The 24,815-nt window shown below is 38.1% G+C and overlaps 2 protein-coding genes across 5 annotated transcripts in view; both read right to left on the bottom strand.

The window, feature by feature from the left end:
- Positions 1-4,964: 4,964 nt before the first annotated feature.
- On the bottom strand, positions 4,965-15,979 carry mybphb (myosin binding protein Hb). Of its 2 annotated transcripts, XR_007035546.1 has the most exons (13): positions 15,731-15,979; positions 14,439-14,507; positions 14,222-14,356; positions 13,105-13,272; positions 10,202-10,290; positions 9,929-10,124; positions 9,709-9,848; positions 8,735-8,894; positions 7,284-7,420; positions 6,130-6,316; positions 5,967-6,020; positions 5,371-5,402; positions 4,965-5,289 (listed from the first exon to the last, which is right to left on the bottom strand). XR_007035546.1 is itself a non-coding variant. In XM_047348397.1 (12 exons), exons 1-11 carry the CDS (start codon positions 15,912-15,914, stop codon positions 5,989-5,991), a joined length of 1,497 nt encoding a protein of 498 aa, XP_047204353.1. In that variant the 5' UTR covers positions 15,915-15,978; the 3' UTR covers positions 4,965-5,289; positions 5,967-5,988. The 2 variants fall into 2 exon arrangements, 1 of the variants encoding a protein (XP_047204353.1); XM_047348397.1 differs by lacking the exon at positions 5,371-5,402 and having other exon boundaries at positions 15,731-15,978.
- A 262-nt stretch (positions 15,980-16,241) lies between these two features.
- nav1b (neuron navigator 1b) overlaps positions 16,242-24,815 on the bottom strand; it is a 58,578-nt gene continuing 50,004 nt past the window's right edge. For all 3 annotated transcript variants that reach the window (XM_047348393.1, XM_047348396.1, XM_047348394.1), the window contains 2 exons: positions 19,672-19,869; positions 16,242-19,571 (listed from right to left, as the gene is read on the bottom strand). In XM_047348393.1, the coding sequence (XP_047204349.1) occupies positions 19,494-19,571; positions 19,672-19,869 (276 nt within the window). In that variant the 3' untranslated portion in view covers positions 16,242-19,493. The remainder of the gene's footprint in view (positions 19,572-19,671; positions 19,870-24,815) is intronic.

Here is a 24,815-nt window from a genome sequence, read left to right as displayed (position 1 = left end):
GGGTAGGGAGGGAGGCAGGTTTTCCTTGGCGCACTAACAACTGTGCTCCTCCTCTTTTCTTCCTTTGCCCTATCAGTTTTTTTTTTCCTTAGCAAATGCAGACGAGGAGTGCTGAGCTTTGACAATTAGATGTGGGTGGAAAAGGAGAGCGGTGCAACAACAGGATAATCGATGAGTGATGAAAGGAGAGGTGAAGATGGTAACCAGCAGCCAACGGTAGTTCTCAGAGAGCTTGGTTTAGGTCTTCTAGCTGCTGGGTGCTGTGCATCTAGGAACCTTAGGCTCAGTGAGGTGTGATGAGCTGCAGACCAGACTGGTTTTACTGCAGCAGGAGGGAACGTTGGTTTTTTTCTTCCTTTTATTCAGCTGCACCAACCAATCACATAGCCAGTTTTACCTTTGTTCACGAGCATTTTCATGCACCTGGTAAAGGATTTAGAAGAATGAAAGTGGTGACAATTAGGCAGATCATTACATGAAGAGATTGGGGAACAAATATGTAAGTCCCTGAGTCACTCATGGCTGCATGCAAAACGTTCCTTCCAGGGTTGGAAAGACTTTTCTGCTTTGTTTTCTCTTTTTCAAAATATTTTATTTCCTCAATTCGAAACTAAATTTAATTGACCTAAGTGAGCCTCATTCCAATTGATATCAATAGAGCTGACATCTAGTTTAGGACAGCTGCAGAGAGCTGTGTCACTCTGGCACTTTGTATTTTAATGAAAAGGAAAAAATCTAAAATGCTAAATATGTTATGGAACAGAGGGGATGGCTACACCTCTTTTTGACTAATTCAAATGTAAAGTACATAAAATGGGGCTGTGACAGCCTGTCTCGCTGATTTAGAAGTGAAACATTTGTTAATGGAAAGCAGCAACTGGACACTGATGTGAGTGCCAGCTTCCCACTTATACTTATTAGAGGTTTTGGGAATGATGCCAAATCCCTGCAACAAAAGCAAACCAGGCTCCCTTCAAGAGGGGCACTCAATTTCATTGCCTTTAGGGTTCCCCTTGACAAAGCAGTGTCCTGGCACAGCTTGATGCATCACCAGTAAACACAGAAATGCACCTAGATGAGTCAGAAAAGCTGCGTCACTTAAGGACACTTATTTTAACTTTACACCCTCTGGGTTTGTTTCTTATTGCTGTTAGAACTCAGAGTAACTTTAGTGCTCCTGCTAAGGAAAATCATCCCCAGAGCAAGATGCTATCACCACCATGTTTATTTGCGAAGAAGGCACCATAGGTGTGATGCGTGGTGTACCATTTCTTGGACATACTATTTATAGCTTCAGATGGTTGATTGCACAGAGCTCTAAGATGGTCAAGGCTCAGGATACTGTTTTATCATCTCTGTTTAATGTGTCTGTGGTTCCATTCATACAAACCCAGTGATAATTTGACTTTGACCCTGCAAATTATCTGATTACTCAAATATTTGTGTCAGATTTAGTCCACATTTTATTCACATCTACAAATTGTATATAATAATGAATGGCCTTACCCTCAAAGTATGCTGTAGTCTAATTTGACACTAATTTAATCTCCAAATCCATTCTGAAAAAAACAAAACAATTACCTTTTTGTTTTTTTATTTGTTTTAGTAGATGCAAATGTTTTTCAAAATATACTGATAGTAAAATATAAGTTATTTAAATTATATTGTTACCTTTATTTGATGCAAGTAACATGTTCAAATGAAGTTTGGACAAAGTCAACACAAGCCTGGAAATGGTAAATGTGAGTAAAATCATTACTTAAGAAACATTCTCACACAGATCCCAAAAGAGTTTAGGTAATTTCTCATCTGTGCTTTAAAACATTTAAACAATTTAGAAACTTTGTACCAATTGGACCATGTTTGTAAAAGAAATCTGGCCATAGTTTTATGGAGATCATTGTCAATTAGTGTGGTTAATTACTGCCCACACAAATGCAGGCATTTGTGGTATGGTGTCTTTAGGTTAGAACATTAGAACATTTGAATGGTGTAGTTTGAGTTTTTTTTATCCCAGGTTCTTGAATTTAGCTGTTCTGTAAAAATTGTCAGGTTGTCCTGCGCTAGTAAACCTGCTGTGTGCAGTAATAATTTAAATGCTGACACTGAAATAATAACTACTTCCAGTTGGTATAAACATAAATTGGCACAGTTTTTAAACAGGTGTTTAGTGTTTCTTTTAATAGCTACTTATTATTCTAGCCGATTTAGTCTTTTATTTTATTTATTTATTTTTGCTTTTGAATTTTAGGGGTTTTCTCAGTATTAGGTTATTGTGCCTGGAAATCCTCCTTTGTAAAGTGCCCTAACTCTTTTTTTAATAAAAATAAAAATAATAATAATAATAATAAAAACATTAAATGGTAAAACATGACTTTAATTTGGATTTTTAAGCCTTTTTAATGTGCAGGATACAAATTAGCAAATACTTCTCTGGTACTGTGACCCTGTTGGAGCATGTCAGCATCCAGGGACTCATCAGAAATAGGGCTGAGACCCAATATGGATCAGCGCCTACAGGTTAAAGCTACACTGCTCAAATTATGCACATTCGTCAAAAGGGAACGGTTATAAAATTGTTTACTACTGAGAATAATTTAGCTGTGCATTATTTCCAGACCTTTGATATCTATGCTATGTATTCATATATTTTAAGATATACGTTTAACTGGTAAATCAAGTTTATTCTTGTGTTTGCTAGTGTCATTACTTGATTAAACCAATAGGGGGCGCCAAGTTCAAGGATGCTTTTTCCAGAAGTTCTATCTAATTTTATCTTTGTTGATTCTATACTGTAAGAGGATATGTACTTTGCCGCAAAATCCTGATTAAAACAAGCCTGAGTAAAGGAGCATTTTGGGGTTAAGTTCTAAAAAAATATCAAAAGTGAAACAGAACTAGGATTATCTTTCTGATTGAATGTGTCAGTTTGTATCCTTTATTTGTAGTTTCCCCACTCAGTTACTGTAACTTGCACCACAGAAGTACATTTTAGCAGCTGAGCCACTTGGTCCTAAAATAACCTCAACAAGATGGAGCAGCAGGGCTAATTTTGTCAAGCCTCTAGGTCAATGCTTGTGTTTCTGTAACCTCAATATCTCTGGCATCCAAGCCCCATCACTATGCTAGTAACTGCAAGATGAAATTCTTACAAGATCAGTACATTAGATTGGCATTTTTATTGTAGTATTCCTGGCATACTGAGGTAGATCATTTAGCCTATTTTAGCTAAATGAATCGGGCTGCTGTCCCCAAGTGAAAAATTATTTTCTGCCAAAAACCATTAGGATTTTTAAAGGATGACAGCCAGTCTGTAGTTACCCCTGGCTACCCCAAAGTTCATAGCCAAGTGAAAATATCCCAGTAAATGTTATCATTCAAATTTTTAAATCTAGGTCAAATTTTACTAAATCCTTATTTATATGGACCAGAGATCAGTTTGAATTTTGTTTAGCAGTTCCTCATTTTATATTTTTCTTGATTAAACTTAGCCTTTGATGCGTATTGAACTTCTTTGACATATTTCTGGTCCAATTCTTGTGTCTTACACTTGTTAGAGGAAATGTCAGCTTTGTGTATTTCGACTAGGGGAAATGCTATTCTGCATATTTAGCTAGTAAGCTTACTTACCTATATTTATTTCAACAAATGCATGTACAGGTTCTAAAATGTACATTAATTTCTATGCACACAATACTTGGTTGGGCCTCCATCTTCTAAACTGCCATAATTCAGTCTGTCCTCTCTTCGTCCATCTCAGTGTGGTTTGGGTCATCCACGAAAGAGGACAGGTCCAGACTGCACAAACAATCAGGGCTGCACAGAGAATCATCAGAGCTGACCTTCCCTCTATTCAGGATTTATACAGGTTCACGGCCAGGAAAATGGCAGCTAAAATCTCTGCAGACTCCACACAACCTGCACACAAACTGTTTAGGCTTTTATCTTCAGCTTGATGCTACAGAGCGCTGTCTGCTAAAACCTGCCGCCAAGAGACAGTTTCTTCCCCAGGCTGTTTCTCTGATGAACACTTGACAGGCAGAGTCCAAAACAACACCATGCATACTTGGACTGATCTCACATTATATTCTATTGTAAAGTCAGTTGTGTATTTATGTACATTTAAAAAAGATATTCTTTAATTCCACTGTTAGATACACAAAAAAAGACGAAAAAAAAAGCAAAGTGTACCGGAGTCAAATCGCTTGTTTGTCTGTATAAACTTGGCAATAAAGCTGATTCTGCAAAAAGAAAAAAATGTAAGTGCAGGTCGGGATTAGTTTTCATTTGGCAGTTATAAATCTAAGCAAACAAAGATGACGTGGGTTTCTCAAGGCCCCTTTCTCGTACCAATTTTATTTGATATCTGCATGCTCCTGTTTACCTAAAATATGGAGTAATATAATACTGGTTGCCACTTATGCTAATGACACAGCTCAAAACCTTTGAATAATCAACATGTCCACAGTCACTGATTAACTGTGTCCATAACATTAATGAGTGCTTAGGCCAGAAATCCATCCAGTTCAATGCTGTGAAAAATAGGTCCTTAAAAGGAAACGTTAAAGATCACCATTCAGGAAGATTCAATACCAAAAGTTTTAAGGTATGTCAGAAATCTAGGTTATGAACTCTAACCTACATTTTAACAGCCACATAAAGATGGTTACAAATTCTGGCTCCTATCATTAAAAATGCAAGAATTTCAATTATTTTGATTTATTTATTAGCGTAGTGTTAAGAAACTTTAAATAGCCTTGTTTACAAATGATGCAGTATATTTCAGCTTGCCTTGTCTTTCCAATAAAATAATAGTGCTACATGCATGATTGTCTCTGACTGAGTATATTTAATTCATCAGCCAGTATTACTAAGTGGAGGTATATATGTTTTGGTTTAACAGTTGTATAAGATCTATTTTTTAAATTAACCTAAAAATGACATATTTCACAGTAATAAAAAAATAAAACCAGAAATTAAATTGTTTATTGATATAAACATATAGATGTTACATGTAGTTCTCCTATGAGGAACCGTAAAACCTTTTGAGTAAGACTGACAAGTTAAAGAATATCTCATAATGTGAAGGTTATCACTGACAATATTGTTGGGAAAAAATAAATTGTGGACATGGATATGGACTTGTTATTGTAGTTCTAGGCATGAAGTGATGACAGAAATTGTTCATCTTAACAGATGCTTAAAGTCGGTAAGACGTCACAGGGTAAAACATGTTAACAGTGGAATCACCAGCCATAGAGATGTGTACTTCCAGAAATCCAACTGATCCTGTAATGAAACAAAAATAATTTGAACATCTGTTTTAATTATTGTGGGCAATAGCTTTATAACACTTAAAGTACCACACACCTTAAACAGCAAAGACCTTGTACCTTCTGCTCCTAATTATAGGATTGCAACAGAAGAGAAAAAAAAAAAAAAAAAAAAAAAAAAAAAAAACCAGGTGTTTCATGATGTCAGAGTATTTCCTGCAATTTATATATGTTACATTTTTGCACAAGTATCACCTCCTAAAACACTTTAAAACAGAGTTTCACAAATATTTCTTGTGTTGGTATTAAGAGAGTACCTTGCACATTGAATTACTGTATGTTCTGAAGGCAACTCTTGATGCTGCTGCCACTGCTGAGTCAAGGAAATGTGATTAAGTCACCTGACTGAGTGCAGCAGGAACCATTACAGATTTAATTTATGGGTGCCCCCACTTAGACCCTCTCAGTGGCAGAGGCCAACCTTTCCAAGTTTAGTGACCTCCATGTATGGACAGCCTTCTCAATTTAAGCCATAGAGGAAGGTGGAGTTAGCTCAGCCCTTATATATGTTATTCGAACTACATGGAGTTTAACTGGTTCATTTGCATGGCGTATGAGTGATAAAGATCCAGCTACGTGAGTTTAAAAATGAAGTTAAAACAGTATTTTAAGTATTTCAGATCATTTTGTCACCTGTGTTAGTGAAGATGTGAATCTATTTCTTGTCTCCATCTGGAAGCACTGGCTCTGTTAAACAGAAGGTTCAAGTTAATTACACTCGCACAAGCATCTGTAAACACAAAGCACATGTTTAATTTAGAAATACATTTATAATCATGGCATAATCTGGGCTTACGTTTGACATCCAGCTTGCAGCTGACAATTGCTTCTCCATGATCGTTCTTGGCTCTGCAGGAGTAAACACCACCATCAAAGTTGCCAGGTTTCCGGATCTCCAGAGAACAGATGCCCTGGACACAGATCTGCCTGAACTTGGGGTCATCTCCGATAATCATCTGGTTCTTCATCCATTCAACTTTGGGCTTTTGGAAAACATATAAGCACAATGTCACACCACAAAACCAGCAAACAATTAGCATGCTTTTTTAAGGCTTGAGGCACATGGCAAGACAAAACAAGCTTTAATTGAAAAAGACACACAGCACACTCCTGGTTTGGGACTTTCGATGACAACGATATGATGAGAACCTCCTTGTGCCCCACACAGAATGTTAAACATCTGACCAAGCTCCCCTATCCCTCTGCTTCTCCTCTTCCCATGCCTCAAAAAAGAATTCTGTTGACATTTCACCCTGTTGGTGACCCAATTGATTATTAGCCAAAGAGAGGGTGAGAGGCTCATGCGGCAAGCTAATGAAGGCAGGTGAATATCTTCCACATTGTCAGGTCACAGCTTGCACACCGACGGCAATGCTGGAGCAACGGAGGGAATGTGTTGATGCTGACAAGTAGCCAAAGCTAATATCTGTGTAGTTTGCACCCCTAAGGTTTTGGTAACTGAATTCTGAATAAACATTTGTGTGGAGAAGTAAACAGCACACGACAGGAAATACATCAATACTCTGAGATCTATAATAGTGCAATATTGATTTGACTTTGCTAGAGCCGCTGAGTCAACAAATTTCCTTTGGGATCTATGAAGTATCTATCCATCTATCTACACAAAAATAAAAACACAAAACAGCAAAGTTTTTAAATTAGTGCAATAAGGTAAAGTGCATAATCTTTAAATGATTTCAGCCTAAAACCTTTTGGGTTTGTGGTTCAGCAAGTGTCATCAGATAGTGACATTTTCAAAGCACAAACAAAATTAACTAGAAGCTCTCCTGTCAACTTTGCTTGGAAGTATACAGAATTCCCTCTTTGCCAGTTTTTCCCCAACATAAAGGTAAAACAATATTTCTCCATCTCCTCATCCCTTGCTTCTTACATTCATTTTGAACTTATCAATTTCAAGATACACAATAAACTAAAGTACTGTAACGGTACCTTAGGGAATCCCCTGACGGAGCATAGCAGCTTGGTGTTGTAGCCAACGGTTGTGGCTCTGTCTGTCAGAGACGTAGTGAACTTGGGTGCTTCGTTGAAGTCGTGCTCCTTATATTCAAGAGGCTTATAGTCAATACCTAAAGAATCGAGAAAATCCATTTAGGGTTTACTTTGAATTGATGTTGCAAAGGTTTCCAAGTGCATATGTGTAAAAACAGCCTAAATAACACTGCTATATTTTACGACCTGGTAATTGTGCTTATACTTTACAGCAGCAGTTTATTTTTCCCAAATATCAAAACTTTTCATGAATTGGTAATGAAATATTGTTGTGCTAGTAAAACACATGACAACTCAATAGTCAATTAAAAGCTGTATTTACAGTGACAAAAGAGGGTGTTACCTATTAACTGTAGTCTTAATAGGCTCGGCTCTGTATTTGCCGAATGAAGGAATAATACAAGAAAAACATTTTTTTTTTTCTGCCTGAATAACACCAAGAACTTTATTTATTAGTACCTGTCAATAGTGCCCTAGCAGTTATTATTAAAACAGAATCTGTTCCCTGTTTTGAAGGATTGCACCTTGAAACATTTGAGACAATTTAAATAATAGTCCATTATTTGTGAAATTTGGTCATTTACACTACATACTCAATAGGAGCTTAACAACCAACAATTAGGAGGTAACATCCAAGTCATTAAAAAGCTAGTGAAAGGTACTTTTCTTTGTACCCTAGTAGACAAAAAAATTATTTTAAACCCTCATCTCACCATTATGCAACCTTTTTCAGTGTTTTGTGATTTTTGGCCCAAGATTAAGGTTGTGGCATTTGTTAATGATATAGGAAAACATAGTTAGCAGATCACAGCCAGAATACCCCAAGCATTTTTTTGGAGGCCAACCGTTATCAAAAGGAAAGCACTTCTGGTCCCATAGGGCATAAAAGGACTTACTGCTACTACTTACCACTACCTTCTTTTGGTATTGCATCTATTTTTTGTCCTTGCAATCCTGCTTAAGTTATTTAAATATTTTACTGTTTTTGTTAGGAAATCATGTATTTTTTCAATATTTTGGTATGTTTTGTAATCTTCTTAATTTGCACAAGTGAACCAATTGGATTCGTTCAAATAGTAATGGAATACTAATAAAGATCACACTGCAAAGCAAAAGCACCTAATATCAAAAGATAAAATATACTGATAGCACTTTTTCCAGCCATACAGACCACTCAAAGCACTTTAAACTAGAGCCACATTCACCCAATCGCACTCACATATTCATACACCGATACACAGATCGGTAGGCAATGTGAGGTTAAGTGCCTTGCCCAGGGGCAGATTGACATATGGCAGGAGGAAGCTGGAATTGAACCAACAACCTTCTGATTGCAAAACAACTACTCTTCCTACTGAGCCACAGTCACCTGCAAACCTGTAAACTGTTACCTGTCTTTGAGATCTTGGCCTCTTCCTTCGTAACAGCAGCAGAGTCGCTCATTCCACACTTGTTCTCAGAAAATACTCTGAACTTGTAGGTGTTGCCCATGATGAGGTCAGAGATGGTGGCATTCAATCTGTGGTAATGCTCCAACACAGTGAACCAGTCCTGGAAAACCAACATGAAAAGCAATGACAATATACAGTGTCTTGCATTTCTACAAAGTATGTTTACGCATCTGGTTTCAGCCATCTAACTTCGACACACCTTGGGTTATAAAATAATATTAAAAATCTCATGAAGAAAGTAGAAACTGAAAAAAAGTTTGGCGCAACTGCAAATCTGCCAATACATGCCCTGAACTGATGCACTGTGCCAGGAGAGCATTAATCAGAGAAATTGCTGAGAGGCCCACAGCAACTCAGGAGGAGCTGCAGAGATCTACTGCTCAGGTTGGAGGATGGGAGAACTATTAATTGTGCAGTCCACAAAGTTATTGTTGAAACAATGCAATAAGAGGTACCATATGCAGTTTGTCACAAGTTATGTAGGGAACACCACAAAAATGTAGATGAAAGTGCCCTGGACACACCTACATATACCTACATACAATACTAAATTGCAATGTGTAGTAGATAACTAACAGTGCACACCACCCTCAGTACAACATTCTCACAATGAAACATGGTGATGGCAGCATCATGGTAGAGAGATGCTTTGCTTTTGCAGGAAAAGGGAAACTAGTCAGAGTTTATGGGAAGACGGACGGAGCTAAATACATGGCAATCCTGAAAGAAAATATCCCAGAGGAAAACTGCTAAAGAGATATTCCAAAACAAGGGCACCTGTAGTTACAGCAAAGGTTGTTTTTTTCTCTGGGGACACTAAAAACAAACATGCCAGTTTTCCGAGTTTTATTTGTAAATGATTTTAACCCTTTGTAGACTATCGATACTTCTACTCATTGATGTTGAGAACTTACTCCAGTCTTTTTGTCAGCCTTTTGGACTGTATATCCTGTGATCTCAGTGTTTCCCTTGTCTTTGGGTGGAGTCCACTCCAGAGCAACATTGAAGCCCCAGGTATCCACAATCTTCACACTGGCAGGAGGCCCTGGCAGCTCTGTGGATCATCATCCATAAATTCAATGACAGATTTCCCCCATTTTAAGTCTCACCCCATCGTGTGTTCATTTTACTCACCAACAATCTGAAGGGTCAGTGAGGCCCTGTCTTCAAAGTCATCCACCTTCACGCATATCTCATACACTCCAGAATCATCTCTCTCGGCTGCACGGATGAACAGAATGCTGTCTCTTTCTGTGTTGCGGATGTTCACTCTCTTTGGGTCCAGTGGCCCACCATTCTTTGTCCAGGACACAACAGGTTTGGGGTTGCCCTGAAAACAAAATACAGTAAGCTTCAATTTTTGGTTTATTGTGTGTGATTAGGTGCATTAAGATATTGTGTGCTTACTGTGAAAGGGATGGTTAGGTTGACCTTTTCCTTAACTTGAGCGACGTATCTCTGCCTGAGGAACCGAGGCAAACGGACCTTAGGACGATCTGAAAAAATAAAAACATTAATAACTAACACAAGCCAATAAAAGCCAATAAAAGCATCATGCAAAGTTTAGTAAAAGATTGCTTTTCAGATTATTCATTCTGCTCATTCTAAGGTTTAAATACAGCTTACCCTTACATCAGGGGTTAGGTCAACAAACAGAACATGAAACCAACTGAATTTTGTACAACGGATTACAAGAGGTAATAAAAACTACAACAAGTACGTAAAAAAGTCTGTCCTTTGATGTAACTAAGTTTATATCATGTGGGGCATCTATAGGTCTATGTACATGCAGCTAATAAGCAAATCTATTTTGCTGATAATGATGACCAGTCTGAAAGCAGTAATTCACTCTCAACAGTTGCAGATCACTTTATTTTTTGGTCAAAACAAATGGACGCTCAAATATCTGAACTTTTAAATATTCACCCTTTTCTGACTCAGTCTTTGTTGCTTTGCTTTTACCTTTCTGTGTAGCTTAAATCACTGCAGATATTTACAAAAAACTATATTAAAAGACACAACTTTTGTTCTCACCTGACATGAAATCATTGAAAATGTTTTCTGTCTTGGTTCAGTTCGGATTACCAATAGAGGTTCCACTGTCTGAATGTCACAATAATGAGAGAGATGTAATCAGTTTGCTCCTACAGTGCCTTTGCTCAGACAAGGTCTTTTTCAATTATCAATAAAGGTTTAGACTTCTAATTGGCATTTGTCTATAATCATATTGATGTGACATTGGCTTGTGCCTGGATGAATGAGACTGTTTTCACTCTACCTTCCCAGATTCAACAAATGCTCTATGTTTATTCATCAAAATTTTCTGGCTAAGCTGGAGTGCACACGGAAAGATTTGTGCAGTTTTACGTGACAAAACGTGATGTACTAAACAGTTTTTGACGTGACAATTGTTATAATCAATTGAATTAAGTTCTAAAGATTCAAGAGCCAGTTTTTTTTTTTTAAGGAATTCTTAAAACCTAAACACTGGAAATACTCTGAATTATATTCCCAATTTGCATCCAGTGTTACTTGATGTATTTTGCTCAGGGATGATTCTACACATTTGGGAAACATTCCATCATGCACTAAAAGATGCCCAATCTTGTCAAAAAATGCATGAATTCTACACATACATTTAGCTTTTTTTAAATGCTTTTTTTCTATCAACCAATGCTCACCACTAGAGAATTTGTGAAATGTAAAGACAAACTACAACTGGTGACGCAGTATCAGAAAAAGAGAACATTGACAATTTATATTTAGACATGTTGTAATGACAAACATAACCAGTTGTAAGCTTATTAACTTCATCCTTCCTTTCTTCTGTCTACAAAGCCCTATCTTATGAAAACCTAAAGCCAGCTCCCTTTAAATTTAATGTGTGTAATTAGCCACTATGACTTCTGACGTGATACCAAGGCCTCTGTTGGGCACTTGGAAGTATCTTGCTGGAGCTCACCACCTGCTGAGTGCAGCACAGCAACATTTGTCAGGGCTCTAAATAAAGAAGGGATACTGTAGCAGTCACTATGTCAGCTCTCTCCTTGACATCAAATTTGGAGATAAAGTTACATAAGAAATAATCAAATTCTTTAATGAATTATCAAATAAATCATAAAGAAACTATTAGTTACAGCACAAAGGTAGCTCATTTACAGACATAAAATCCAATGTACAGTGAAATATGTGGCTTAGAAAGCCACATACATTTATTAAATGTATTACAAATTAAAATAAATTTCTGCCTTTTGACATAGTACAGATAAGGATCAGGATTAATAAGCATTCCCCCATGTAAAGTCTCTAGCATGTTGCAAAATAAACAGTGAATTGCAGGAGCTGCCATGAGATTTGGATGCAATCTGAGAAGTCAGAGCCATCAACCCCTTTCTTGGAGACGTGACCTGGTGGAATTCACCACCCCCGCTCCTCTCCTCTTTACAGACCCCACCTGCTTTAAGTCAGATCATTTGACACCATCGATCTTGCAGAAATTAGCCTGACTGTTCCCTCAGCATGAATCATGGCAAACATCCAAAATCTCAGAGAAAACTATTTGTTAACAGCAGGTATATTGCAGCTATTTTCCAACATTGTGCAGGAATTCTGCCCTAAACCATTCACGCAATTGCTGCTAATTGTGGTCCATCTGAACACTGAATATGGAGACCATTCCCAACTGAGCTAGGATCATGTTGCCACTCCACCTACTTTGCCTCCACTTCTTTGAGTGTAACGATAATCTGAGAGATAACCAAAGTGACATAGGTTATCCTTTTTAAACCCTCAAGGTCCAATCATCATTTCACCACAAATTACTACAGATTAACACAGGTGTACAATATCAGAAAAACCACCAACATATCCCATACTGCAACAGGGTAGATTAGTGTTTCAACTTTAAATGGAATCAAGTCAGTGGGACACAGTTTTATCCCATTAATGCAGCAGGTATGTAGCAAGAGGACAGGGAAAGCTGATAAGAAAACATTGCTGAGCTATTTCTCCTCTTTACAACTCCTCCTACTGATAATTAATGACTGTATAAACATTTAGATTAGAACCATATAAGATGTATTCCAAATTTGTTTTAGCCCATTTTATAATTTAAATATATTTATTGTGTACTTAAACACCTAGGGAAAAGCCTTAACACAATATAAAGTTTGTGTTTTTTCTTCTGTAACAATGTTTTTTTATATCTCTGAATTGAGTATCAGTTTGATGGTTTGTGTTTTTCTTCTTACTCCTGCTGTAACATTTAACCAGACGTAGCTTATTTTTGTAAAATGAATGACTTTTCTTACTGGCAACCTCCTTCACCATTACGGGCTCAGGGAGAGCGACTGGGGGGCTGCGGCCTCCTTCGTTTACGGCCACCACACGGATCTTCAGGCGGTCACCAGTGGTCAGGTTCTTGATAACATAGCGACAGGACTTCTGCAGGTCCTCGTTAACTGCTTTCCAGTCCTCAGCTGGATGGAAAAGCAGCATATAGTGAAGTTTATAAAGCTGTGAGAGAAGTGTGCATAAACACGAATATTTATTCAGTCATGCAGACAAATGTGAGACAATATTCCATGATACAGAGGCTTTTTTATTAGAATACATTTCTTCATGAGACCACCAAAACACAGATTTAACAAAAATTATGAGTCTTAGGTTAAGACTATTTGGTCCACCGTCTTGTTTTTTTTTTATTTTTTATATTAATTCAGGCATTTTTTTCTCTTACCTTCCTATCTAGGAATGCAAGTTGTTGTCCTTTCGTAGGGACTGCTCTAAACTTTTTTAATGCTAAAAGGCTAACTCTGCATTTATGGAAACATGGGATTCACCATTCTAAGAGCAAAGGTAAAAGTTCTGCACTTCATAACAAGTCATAAAACTAATAAAGAATTACATTAGAAACTATCTTAGGATACGTTTTTGAGACAATTTAGGTAAATAATGCCCAGTAAAAGACTGAAAAGACTCCCTACTGTGAAGCTTTGTAATAGAAACATCAGAACATTTGATAACATGTGTATTTAACATTTAATCGCTATGTCTGCATTTGCTAAATGAAGCCTTCACTCAACCACAGCAGGATTAGATTAATTTAGTACTGTAAGTCTAAAAGCAGGACCTCCAGCAGGACCACACCAGCCCTGAAATCCCTTTTCCCTTCTACGGAGCTCATGATATAACTCTGAGATTGATGTTTGAGGGACAGCTGCAACTGATATGGCTGACCCACATTAAAACAGTTTCACATATTTCTCAATGGATCTAAAGCACTAAAAGCCATTGTGTTGAAACCTGAGACCTAAATATACTTGTACAGGTCAGAACCTGAAATCAGCTGTCTACAAGGCAGCTTTTACAAGATAATTCAAAGGTCAGCCTATTAATGCACACGGTTCAAGGCAGAGAAGGACTTACTTCCGTCCTTGCAAATTTCAATGACGTATCCGTCCAGACCAGCGGCACCGATGTTCTCAGGCTTGCTCCAAATAATGGTCACTGAAGTGTCATTTTTGTCTTCAACAAACAGATCCAGAGGCACGCTTGTGGGCTCTAGAAATCAACATTAAAACTTTGGTTATGTAGCTAAAGAAAATGTTATTCTTATCCAATTTTTTTAAAAGCAAAACCTCACCTTTGGGTGGAGTAGGTGGAGGAGTGGGTGGTTTAGGCTCTGGTGCGGGAGCTTCAGCAGGGGCTTCCCCTGATGGTGAACAGAGAGCTGTATTATTGTTTGAAAAACAATGAACAGTTATACTTCAACACAAGTATTGTGTACATATATATTAATATTTTTGTAAAACGATGAGGGTACAGAAATACTTTTACAGGGGGGTTAACCATCAGCAGGCGGTTCAGACTCTGCAGCAGGAGCAGCTTCCTCTTTGGCTGGAGCAGCAGCAGCTATTATTAAATGTTAGATATTAATAATTAGTGCTTAAAGCAGATGGGACATGTTCGGATGATGCACGTCTTGCGACTGCAGACTGGAGAAAGTTTAATACAAAGCCAAGTTGCGGGTTTAGCTTTACCAAGAATAGGATGAAGGATTATATTTTTTCTATATATATTATATATTTTTTGTATTTTACCATTAGCAGGAACATCAGCAGATAAGGCTGGTGTTTCCTCTGCAGCACAAACTACTGGTGATGTTAGAGGTTAAAGGACATTACATACTAGAGAAGCTTGCTTTCTTGTAACAGAAGGACAGTTTAAGATTAGATTCTCCACTAGATGTTGTACTTTTAGCAGGAACTACAGCTGTAGCAGCAGCAGCAGCTGATGTATCCTTGGTAACAGGTGCAGCAGCTGACAATATGGAGGACCAAAAGTACCACAATTAAAAAACAAAAAAGAATTCCTGATTAGTAAAATTTGTCAAGATTTAATTAAAATTAGAATAAATACATGTAGTGATATAGATAAAGCAAAGAAAAAAGCAAGTGCATAGTAGCACATAGTATTATTTCACAGTGTATTTTATTTTTTTTAATTCAGCACATCTTATATTTATTTTATCTGTCATCCCTACCTCTCCAAGTTAGTGGGTGAGTCTAACACTGCTCTGGTCAAGATAATTGCTTACTGTTAAGTTTATTCTGACTTTAAATTTGAATTGATAAAGGTCACATTCAGTTATTTAATTATGTATTCAATGCATCATTAATGTCTTAAATTACTATTTTAATGACACTTATAAACGTAGTCACATTTTGGCACTTTTGGCCCTCTACAGTGCTTAAGCAGTTAGAGGATATAGTGATTTGGCCTGGGAGCCATAACGTGGGATTACACGTCAGCTGGACCTAACAACCATTGCCATTAGAACCAGGAACAAGCTTTATTACAACTAAAAGAGGATTTTTTTTTTTGAATTAATAGGTGCAACCCGGAGATGACACGCCGCTGCGCGCTGGACATTACCCTCTGCAGGGGCAGCACCCTCAGCAGGCGCTTCTCCTTCTGCTGGGGCGGCCTCGGCTGGGGGAGCCTCGGCAGGAGCAGGCTCTGGGGCGGGTTCAGGAGCCGGCTCTGGAGCTTTTTCTTCCTCCTTCTTGGCTGGTTCTTTCTTGGCCGCCTTCTTGATCGGGGCAGGCTTGGACGGCATGTTGGAGGTCGCAGCGAATTCCCAACTCAGTTAAGTCCTTCAGACTGTATCCAATGCCATCATTCCTCGGTGGGATGACAGGCTTATATATGCCCCAGCACGACAAGTCGCCGCCCCTTTAATGAGCTGCATGTAATAGATACTAAACACAACGCGATGACTCAGAACATCATGTCTGCACTTTTAAAGCTTTTGATATAATCTTTTGCAATTTGTAGCTATATTTGCTCAAATTCAGACTTCTTTACTTGTTATTTTTAGCAGCATCTATCCAGGTACCTTACATATAATTTAATGGAGTAAAACTACACATATGAAGACAAAGAATAAATATGACATGTATTTTATTAATGCCAACAAACAGTGATGAGTGGATGAAATCCGTCAGGAGCACCATTTATCCATCTGCTGGACCCAACTCTAGTGAAATATATATTTTTCTATGGGATGCCTTCTTTGTTTCCCCTCTTCAATGATTGTTGCTGCATCCAGAATGTCCGCCAACTGTATTTACAGTCTTTACATTGATGTCCTGTACAAAGTAGATAAATCAAGTTTTACAAATGATTATTTTAAAAAAAACGAAATATCAAATGTTTGAGTATTCAAAAAAGAACATGTTGTCTAGAATGATTTTTAAGTATATGGTAAGGTGAACCTTTTGTCCCATCACACAGCAAGTTTACATGCATTTACAACACCTATAAACCCTTAGGATATGAGTCTGTGACATTACAAACAGCATAACTTTTTTAAAATCTTAGTTTAGCCCACGACAACTTTGCAAAAATATGACTATTCAGCAACCTGTATTGGCCTAAGAAATCAGATTTAGAGCTGATTTAGGCTCATGATTTGATCTTAAATTGTTAAAATTATAGCCACAGTTACATTTCTTCTTTTGCCATTCATTGGCACAACATTTATTAAACAGCTTATATTTCTTACCAATCTTTTAAACCCTGTCTTTAAATCGTCACTCATTTAAGGCTATGTCTGACTGGCTGAAATAAACTTTTATGTATTTCTTGTGATGCATTTTGATTCAAATCAGGAACTTAGACCAGATGAGAACACAACGCAAGTGCATGTCAAGTTAATACCTCTGGAATATAGCTGCTCTTACACCAATGAGCCAGCTTTCTGAGTTAGACTACAATAGACTGTTATTACTTAGTTCAACTTCAGTACCAGTAAAAGCAGTATATTATTAGCACCTGAAAATGTGGATTAAAGCTGTTTTGTACCAGTGACTCAGCTTCACTAGTTAGAATTCAGTGGAATGATGAGACTATCAATATTTTAATCTTCTTTTAGCATAAGATGCTTTATTATTAAGAGTGGCTTGGAACAAATTTGTACCAGTAAACCTGGAAGGATTATTGATTATTATTACTCCAAAGGATTATTAGTGTCATTTGATTTGTTTTTCTGTGTTTAATTTTCTGTATCATTGTAATGTTTTCCTCATGTACAGCGCTTTGAGTGCCTTGTTGCTGAAAAGCGCTATATAAATAAACTTGACTTGACTCTGTCAATTGACGACACCAGTAGAAGTTGCTGCATAGTCCTTATACACCAGTAAGCAAACACAAATTACAGCTTATACAGAGCAATAGGCACAACAACCAGAAAATGAGATGAAAAGCTGGACCTGATGGCTTTAATCAACCTGCAGAAACGGATTGTGGCCACTGGCCAGTAACACCGTTTGAGACCCGGAGTATTTACAGCAACAAAGCTAACTTTTTCTCTTTGTTCTATTAATTTGTACCAGTCAGAGCTGCAGGTACACAATCTAAATGGTTACACTTCCTTAGCGCGCTGTCATTAAAGTGGTACAACATTCACTCAGCTAAAACATTGGCCAGTTTGGGATGATGGATTTTGCACAACCATATACCCTACATTTCATGTACTTTAATAGGACCTCTTTACACAAATCTACATCAAGCACCTAATAAAATTTTCATCTGAGCTCATATAGCACAGTTTTTCTCTGCCGTGTACCCAGAATATTCTTGGAATACTGTACAACATTGATGAGGGTACACAGGACACAATGTCACGCGTGACTTCTGAACATCTTCAACACTATTTCACATGTAGGTCATATTTCCGGTTTGACAGAAATGACACTAAACTTTTTGCTAGCCTACTCTGCAATACAATCCTAAAACAGTGTGGGACATTTTAAAGAGCATCATACAAAGCTAACCAAGACTAATATGCATGACTGGTGAGAGACAATTTAGTTTAAGTGTAAGAACTGTGATGGATGAATTCACCACGCAGCTTTAAAGTCGCTCTGCTCAGCCACTGTTAAATGTGTTTTGCTGTAGTACTTTGATAAGGCTTCTTTTAAAAGCACCTACTACATGAAACTATTGTACACTTAAGTGTTTAATAAACATTCATAGTTGAAGTCAAACTCCTAACCTGACAGTCAATATGCAAGGTTAAAGTAAAATATTTGGTTCAGTATATTAGATTTTTTTGCACCAACTAATGCAGATAAACTGCAAAACAGCCTGATTGTATGTATACAATATATACACACTATCATGGGAAACATTTGAAACAAATGTGCTCTTTCTAAAATAAACTGCAAACTGAATTGAATTCAGTAAGCATTCACTCATTTGTTTCTAATCTTATTTTATCCCTGTGTAGTAAGTATCTCATACCTGATTTATGGCAGCCTTAGTGGCAATGCTTGCCTTCTATGAAATAAAACTGTTAAGTGCTTCATAAATGTGGTGTGTACAGCCATAGAGCAATTAAATCACATCAGTAATGTTTAAGATCAGATTTATATAAAAGAGTATGACAGCAATGTTTCTTACAAAACCGAACAAGACTAAAAGTTTAATACTTTTTGTGACAAAATAATAGCAATGAACTGAAATAATAAAATACAGAGACCTAGGAAAATTTATGATTTCTGACTGAATAGTTGTGATAATATTGATGAAAGCACCAGTAAACTCTGCTTAGCTTGAGGTGACACGAACATCTCTGCTGTTAAGGCATTTTTCACCTGCTTGAGTTGTAAAGTTCAGGATTGCATATGTATTAAGAATTAGCCTTCAAAGGCTTTCTGTATACAGTAGATATGGAGCAAAGATTTTTGCGTTAAACAGTATGTCATGCTGTCATACTCTTTTCCAAAACAAGATTATTATCATCAAGATTTAAAGCCATTAGATGAGAACTCACTATTCCAGGATGCACATAGATAAAAAACAGGATGTTTTTGCAAAAAGTGCTAATACCAATGGATTTCAGAGTAAACAGTTAGCACCAATCTAATAGTACGGAGGGCTAATGTGGTCGTGGAATATTATATATAGTCATGTTACAGAATATAGCTTTTTATTTATTATAGATATTTAATGTCCTTATTGTGTGTTTTAATAATCTGTATGTAAACTGTAAAAGTTTTAATCTCACACTATGTGTAAACTCTCTCCAAAATCATTTCTCAAGGTCTATTTCTTCCTGATTATACACTGATCCAACACAGTGAAACACATAAAATTAAATAAAATCTTTAGTGCTGGGTTGTTAAGTGTGCGTTCATAGTTTAGGCAGATCTTCTTTGTCTGGAGATTCAATGTAATTGGCAGCCTCTTGAAGTTTCAGAAGCATAGCCATCTACAAAAAAAGAGACAATGGTTTAGAAACAAGAACCCTCAACAGAGAAGCGATTTAAAGTTCATAAGAAGAAAAACTGTCATGACACATTATTTCCTACCAAAGGATCAGATTCCATAGAGCTGGGTGGAGTTTCTTTGTGAGGCCTCTCCTCACTGGACTGACATGGGCTGCTAGAGCTGATACTTGGAGGAGGTAGATGGAATAGCTTTGCCTGGTCCTGCTGTGCGGACGGCCATGGCAGGGTGCCCCTCACCCACTCCACTGGGTCCTCCCATACTGCCTTCTGGCCATGGACCTAAAGATGCGCAAACACCCATTAATTCATTGTAAGGCACATTATTTAAGGCATTTAACATAAAGCCAGCATTGAAGACAAAGCGTACTGAAAAGAAAGTTGTCAAAGCGGTTCATTTGTAGGATCTGCTGTTTTCCTGTGCAGTCTAATCAACATCTGTGTAGTTCAGCAGTTTCTTAGCATTTTTGTCCAGTTAATTGCTGCTCACTTTTCAGTGCTCCAGTTTCATAAAGGGCAGTACTGGACAGCAAAATAAAAGGCAGTGAAATTGAAATGAGAGAGGACTAAGCTTAGTAATAGTTATCAAGTCTCGACTCAAAGGAAACGACAATCCAAGACAGTGCACACAAACACACCAGATTTCACCTTTCACCTACAAGAACTACAGATCACTTTCAGGAGCTTTTAGATCTAGAAAAGAATGGAAGAAAGAAAGAAGAATGAAAAGAATACAAGATAACACCCTGCTTGCTTCTACGCATGCAGAAACATTCATATTAGCAGCTTTTTTACCAAAAAGTGCACGGTAGATGCAAGATGTATTTAGTGGTAAATGCGGCTAAATATAGAACATTTGTGTATCTGTTAACACCTGAATCTAAACACCTGTGGGCCTGAGTGTGAGCGCGCTTGTGTATACAAGGTTTCTTCATAAAAATATGCAATAGCGAGTGTGAGGAGCCACAGACCTGCCCCCCTGGACCTGGGACTGACACAGAAGAGATCCAGGCCATAGACATCCAAAGGCCCCCCAGAGCACAGGAACCCCAGAAGAACCATCGCCGGGACTACCGCAACCCCCCAGGGAAGAGCAGTGGAGAGTCCCATGGGCAACACCCAATAGCCACAAGGCAGAAGCCCCGGGGAGCTGCAGCAACGAGCTCATAGGCTCCACTGGCAGCCGTCTACGCCCGAGCAGATTCAGCCATGGACCCAGAGACCCAAGACCCCAGGACACATCACTCCCCAACCAGAGGCCCGACAGAGTCCAGGGGCCCAGGCCCCAGCAAGCAGCCACCGGGAGTGAGCCCGCACATACCAAAGCACCCAGCCCTGAACACCGAGAATCACTAGCACACCTGCTCTGTTCTCTCAAACCCCCAGTCGGTCATGGCAGATGGCTGCTCACACTAAGCCTGGTTCTTTTGGAGGCTTCTTCCTGTTAAAAGGGAGTTTTTCCTCTCCACTGTCACTACATGCATGCTCAGTAACAATATTTTCTCATAACCCTGTCCTGTCTGGCCATTTCTTAATAACCTTTGAGTTTAATTTAACTGAGTACTCCACACCTGAAAGAAAATGTCATTATAGTAGATCATTATCAGACAATGCTGTAACAACCTTTAAAGAATCTGTTTCAATTTTAATTTCCTCATTATCAAAGAAAAACACAGTGGAGGGCAATAATTTTGTTTCTGCCCCTTCACAAATTGATTCTCTTGTTCATAGTGTTACTTCATCATTGCGTGACGCATTAGACAATGCAGCCCCTTTGAAAAAGAAGGTAATTATTCATAGGAGGCAGGCTCCTTGGTTTAATTTAGATCTGCGTACTTTAAAACACAGTGTTAGAAAATTGAAGAGAAAATGGCGCTCTACACACCCTTAGCTCTCAGCAGTCATGACTTTATGGGATTCTTCCAAAATAAAATTTATTCTATTAAAAATAAAATCTTTGACATACTCCCGAAGATGATTATTTCATCCTCAGCAAGTGAGACAACATAGCTTGAAAAATTACAGAACTATATCCAATCTTCCATTCTTATCTAAAATTCTTGAGAAAATAGTTGCTAATTAAATGTGTGAGCATTTACACAGCAATGACCTGTTTGAAGAGTTTCAGTCAGGCTTCAGAGCTCATCATAGCACTGAAACAGCTCTGCTGAAAGTCACTAATGATATTCTTATGGCCTCAGATAATGGACTTGTGTCTGTACTTGTCCTCTTAGATCTCAGTGCTGCATTTGATACAGTCGACCACAATATTCTCTTAGAAAGGCTGGAATATGCTGTAGAGATCAGGGGAACAGCAGTAGGCTGGTTTAAATCGTATTCGTCTGACAGACTCCAGTGTGTTCATGTAAATGATAAATCATCTTTAAACTCCAGGGTTAATTGTGGAGTACCACAGGGTTCAGAACTTGGGCCAATTCTCTTTACTATATATATGCTTCCAATAGGTCAAATTATCAGGCAGCATAGGATAAATTGTCACTGTTACGCTGATGACACTCAGCTTTACTTATCCATAAATCCTGATGAACCCAACCAGTTAGATAGACTACAAGCATGTCTTGAAGACATAAAAACTTGGATGAATTAAAATGTTTTGCTTCTAAATTCAGACAAGACAGACGTTGTTGTCTTTGAACCGGAGTCTTAAAAAAAGAAACTGCTTAGTCGATCACTTAACCTGGATGGCAATAAATTGACCTCCGCTAATAAAGTAACAAACCTTGGGGTTATTTTTGACCAGGATGTGTCATTTAAATCCTATATTAAACAGGTTTCTAGGATTTCCTTCTTTCACCTCCGTAACATTGCTAAAATTAGAAATATCCTGTCCAGGAGTGACGCTGAAAAACCAGTCTATGCATTTGTTACTTGAAGGATGGACTATTGTAATTCTTTACTATCAGGATGTCCACAAACTGCAGTTAAAAGCCTTCAGCTGATTCAAAATGCTGCAGCAAGAGTTCTGATAAAAATTAAAAAGATAGATCATATTTCTCCTATTTTAGCTTCCCTTCATTGGCTCCCTGTTAAATCCAAAATAGAATTTAAAATTCTCCTTCTCACATATAAAGCCCTTAATGATCTAGCTCCATCATACATCAGAGATCAGATTGTTCCATATGTTCCTAACAGAGCACTTTGTTCTCAGATTGCAGGTTTACTGGTGGTTCCTAGAGTCTCTAGAAGTAGAATGGGAGGCAGATCCTTTAGTTATCAAGCTCCTCTCCTGTGGAACCAGCTCCCAGTTTTGGTCCGTGAGGCAGACACCCTGTCTACTTTTAAGGCTAGGCTTAAAACTTTCCTTTTTGATAAAGCTTATAGTTAGAGTGGCTTAGGTTATCTTAAGCTATCTTCCTTATTTTTTACCTCGGCCTTCCTCCCTCCCTGTTGGAAGCAGTAAGGGGGAGTCAGGTTTAGCCTGAACCGGTTCAGTTATGGTTGAGGTGAAAACACACCCTCCATTTCTGCTACCTCTGTGACCCCTTCTCTTTTCCAATGGTTATAATTAGTCTGACAGAGAGAAGTATCCCAATCCTTGTGGTTTTAATATAGCAATGGCCATCAGTGGGCTCTAGATGGACAAACTTTATCAGGTTATTATTTTACTTTGTGTCCCTACACGTGGCCCGTACTGGGGTGGCTGGGCTCTGGCACTCGGTGGTTTGATCTGGCCTCCCCAGCGGCCCAGCTCCATTCCTGACCCTTTGTAGGGTGCCTTGAGACGATGTTGTAAATAAGCGCTATATAAATAAATAAACTGAAACTATTTCTGTAGTTATTCTGCTATAGGCTTAGGCTGCTGGAGGACATAATGACCACTTTCACCCTCTTCGCTACATTCTCACACTACTCTCCAATTTTGCATTATTTGCTGTTATTTCAGTTTTTAAATTTATGTTCTCTCTCGTTTCTCTTCCTAGAAGCTACACCTGGCCTGGTTCTGTGTCTACCTGTGACACCTTTCTGGAGAGGGGCATTGTCCAAGCTTCTGCTGGCAACAACTTGCCCCTGTCTTTCGGTGTTTAACCCTTTCTCTCTCCTAGATATAGCAATTGAGTTTTTAGTGTAACTAATTATATGTGTTCTCTTTCAGACTCTAACCTTGAAAACTGGCTCAAAGTTTATTTGTTCTTTCTTTCTAGATGAAACGACTAAAGGAGCTACATCCATTAACATTTACTTTTCCTTCCCATAGAAAGTACTCCTGGATCAGTCCTTCTGTGTTCTTTTTGTGTCTCTGCTCTGTTCTCTCAAACCCCCAGTCGGTCGTGGCAGATGGCCGCTCACACTGAACCTGGTTCTGCTGGAGGTTTCTTCCTGTTAAAAGGGAGTTTTTCCTCTCCACTGTCGCTACATGCATGCTCAGTATGAGGGATTGCTGCAAAATCAACGGCAGTGACTGTCCACTGTCTCTACATGCTCATCTGGGAGGAGTGAATGCTACAAATCTCTGACTCGATGCAATCTGCTGGGTTTCTTTAGATAGAAAAACATTTTATTCAATTTGAATAAATAACTGAATCTGACTGCACTGTTCAATGGTTATGATTAATTGGAATGTATGTACCTGACTTTTGCGAAGTGCCTTGAGACAACATGTGTTGTGAATTGGCTCTATATAAATAAACTGAATTGAATTGAAATTGAAATTCAGGAAACTATAAAATGTTGTATAATAAATGTGTGATTAGTTTTAACTTAATATGTTGATTCATGTTTTGAACTGAAACGCGAAACTTTCCTTTTATTCATTGGAGTGATTATGAAAATAGCCGCTGGCATTGAGTTAGTATCCTGACCACAGTAAGAGATTGCTGATATTTCTGCAATATTCTCTAGTGTAAAGAAGGTGTTTTTTAAAAGTAATAGTTGTCTCGGGTGATGTGGGTCTCGGTTTCATCAAACTGAATTATCGAACTGAATTATCAGCCTATAATAACTGTTTTGGTTTGCATCAGTCACTTAGCTACATTCATCTAATTTTGCATAAATGTTCGTCCTGATTTTTGTTTTGTTTTGTCTCTGCACCTTGAACTTCTGGTTAGTGCCCTCAGTAACTTTTAAGCCCGTCACTACATTCTGAATCCAATGTGGGGAACCTTAGAACATTTAACAGCCCAGTGCCTGGAGAGACCAGTATCACTTGTCATTTCAGAGTGACCAGAACCAGATAGGCCTGCAATTGGAATAGATAAGCTGATTATCCC

This window comes from Girardinichthys multiradiatus, chromosome 20 (genome assembly GCF_021462225.1).
Source record: "Girardinichthys multiradiatus isolate DD_20200921_A chromosome 20, DD_fGirMul_XY1, whole genome shotgun sequence".
In the NCBI taxonomy this organism is placed as follows: Eukaryota; Metazoa; Chordata; class Actinopteri; order Cyprinodontiformes; family Goodeidae; genus Girardinichthys; species Girardinichthys multiradiatus.
Note: the sequence above shows the minus strand (reverse complement) of the source record. Positions and strands in the feature narration are given on the sequence as shown.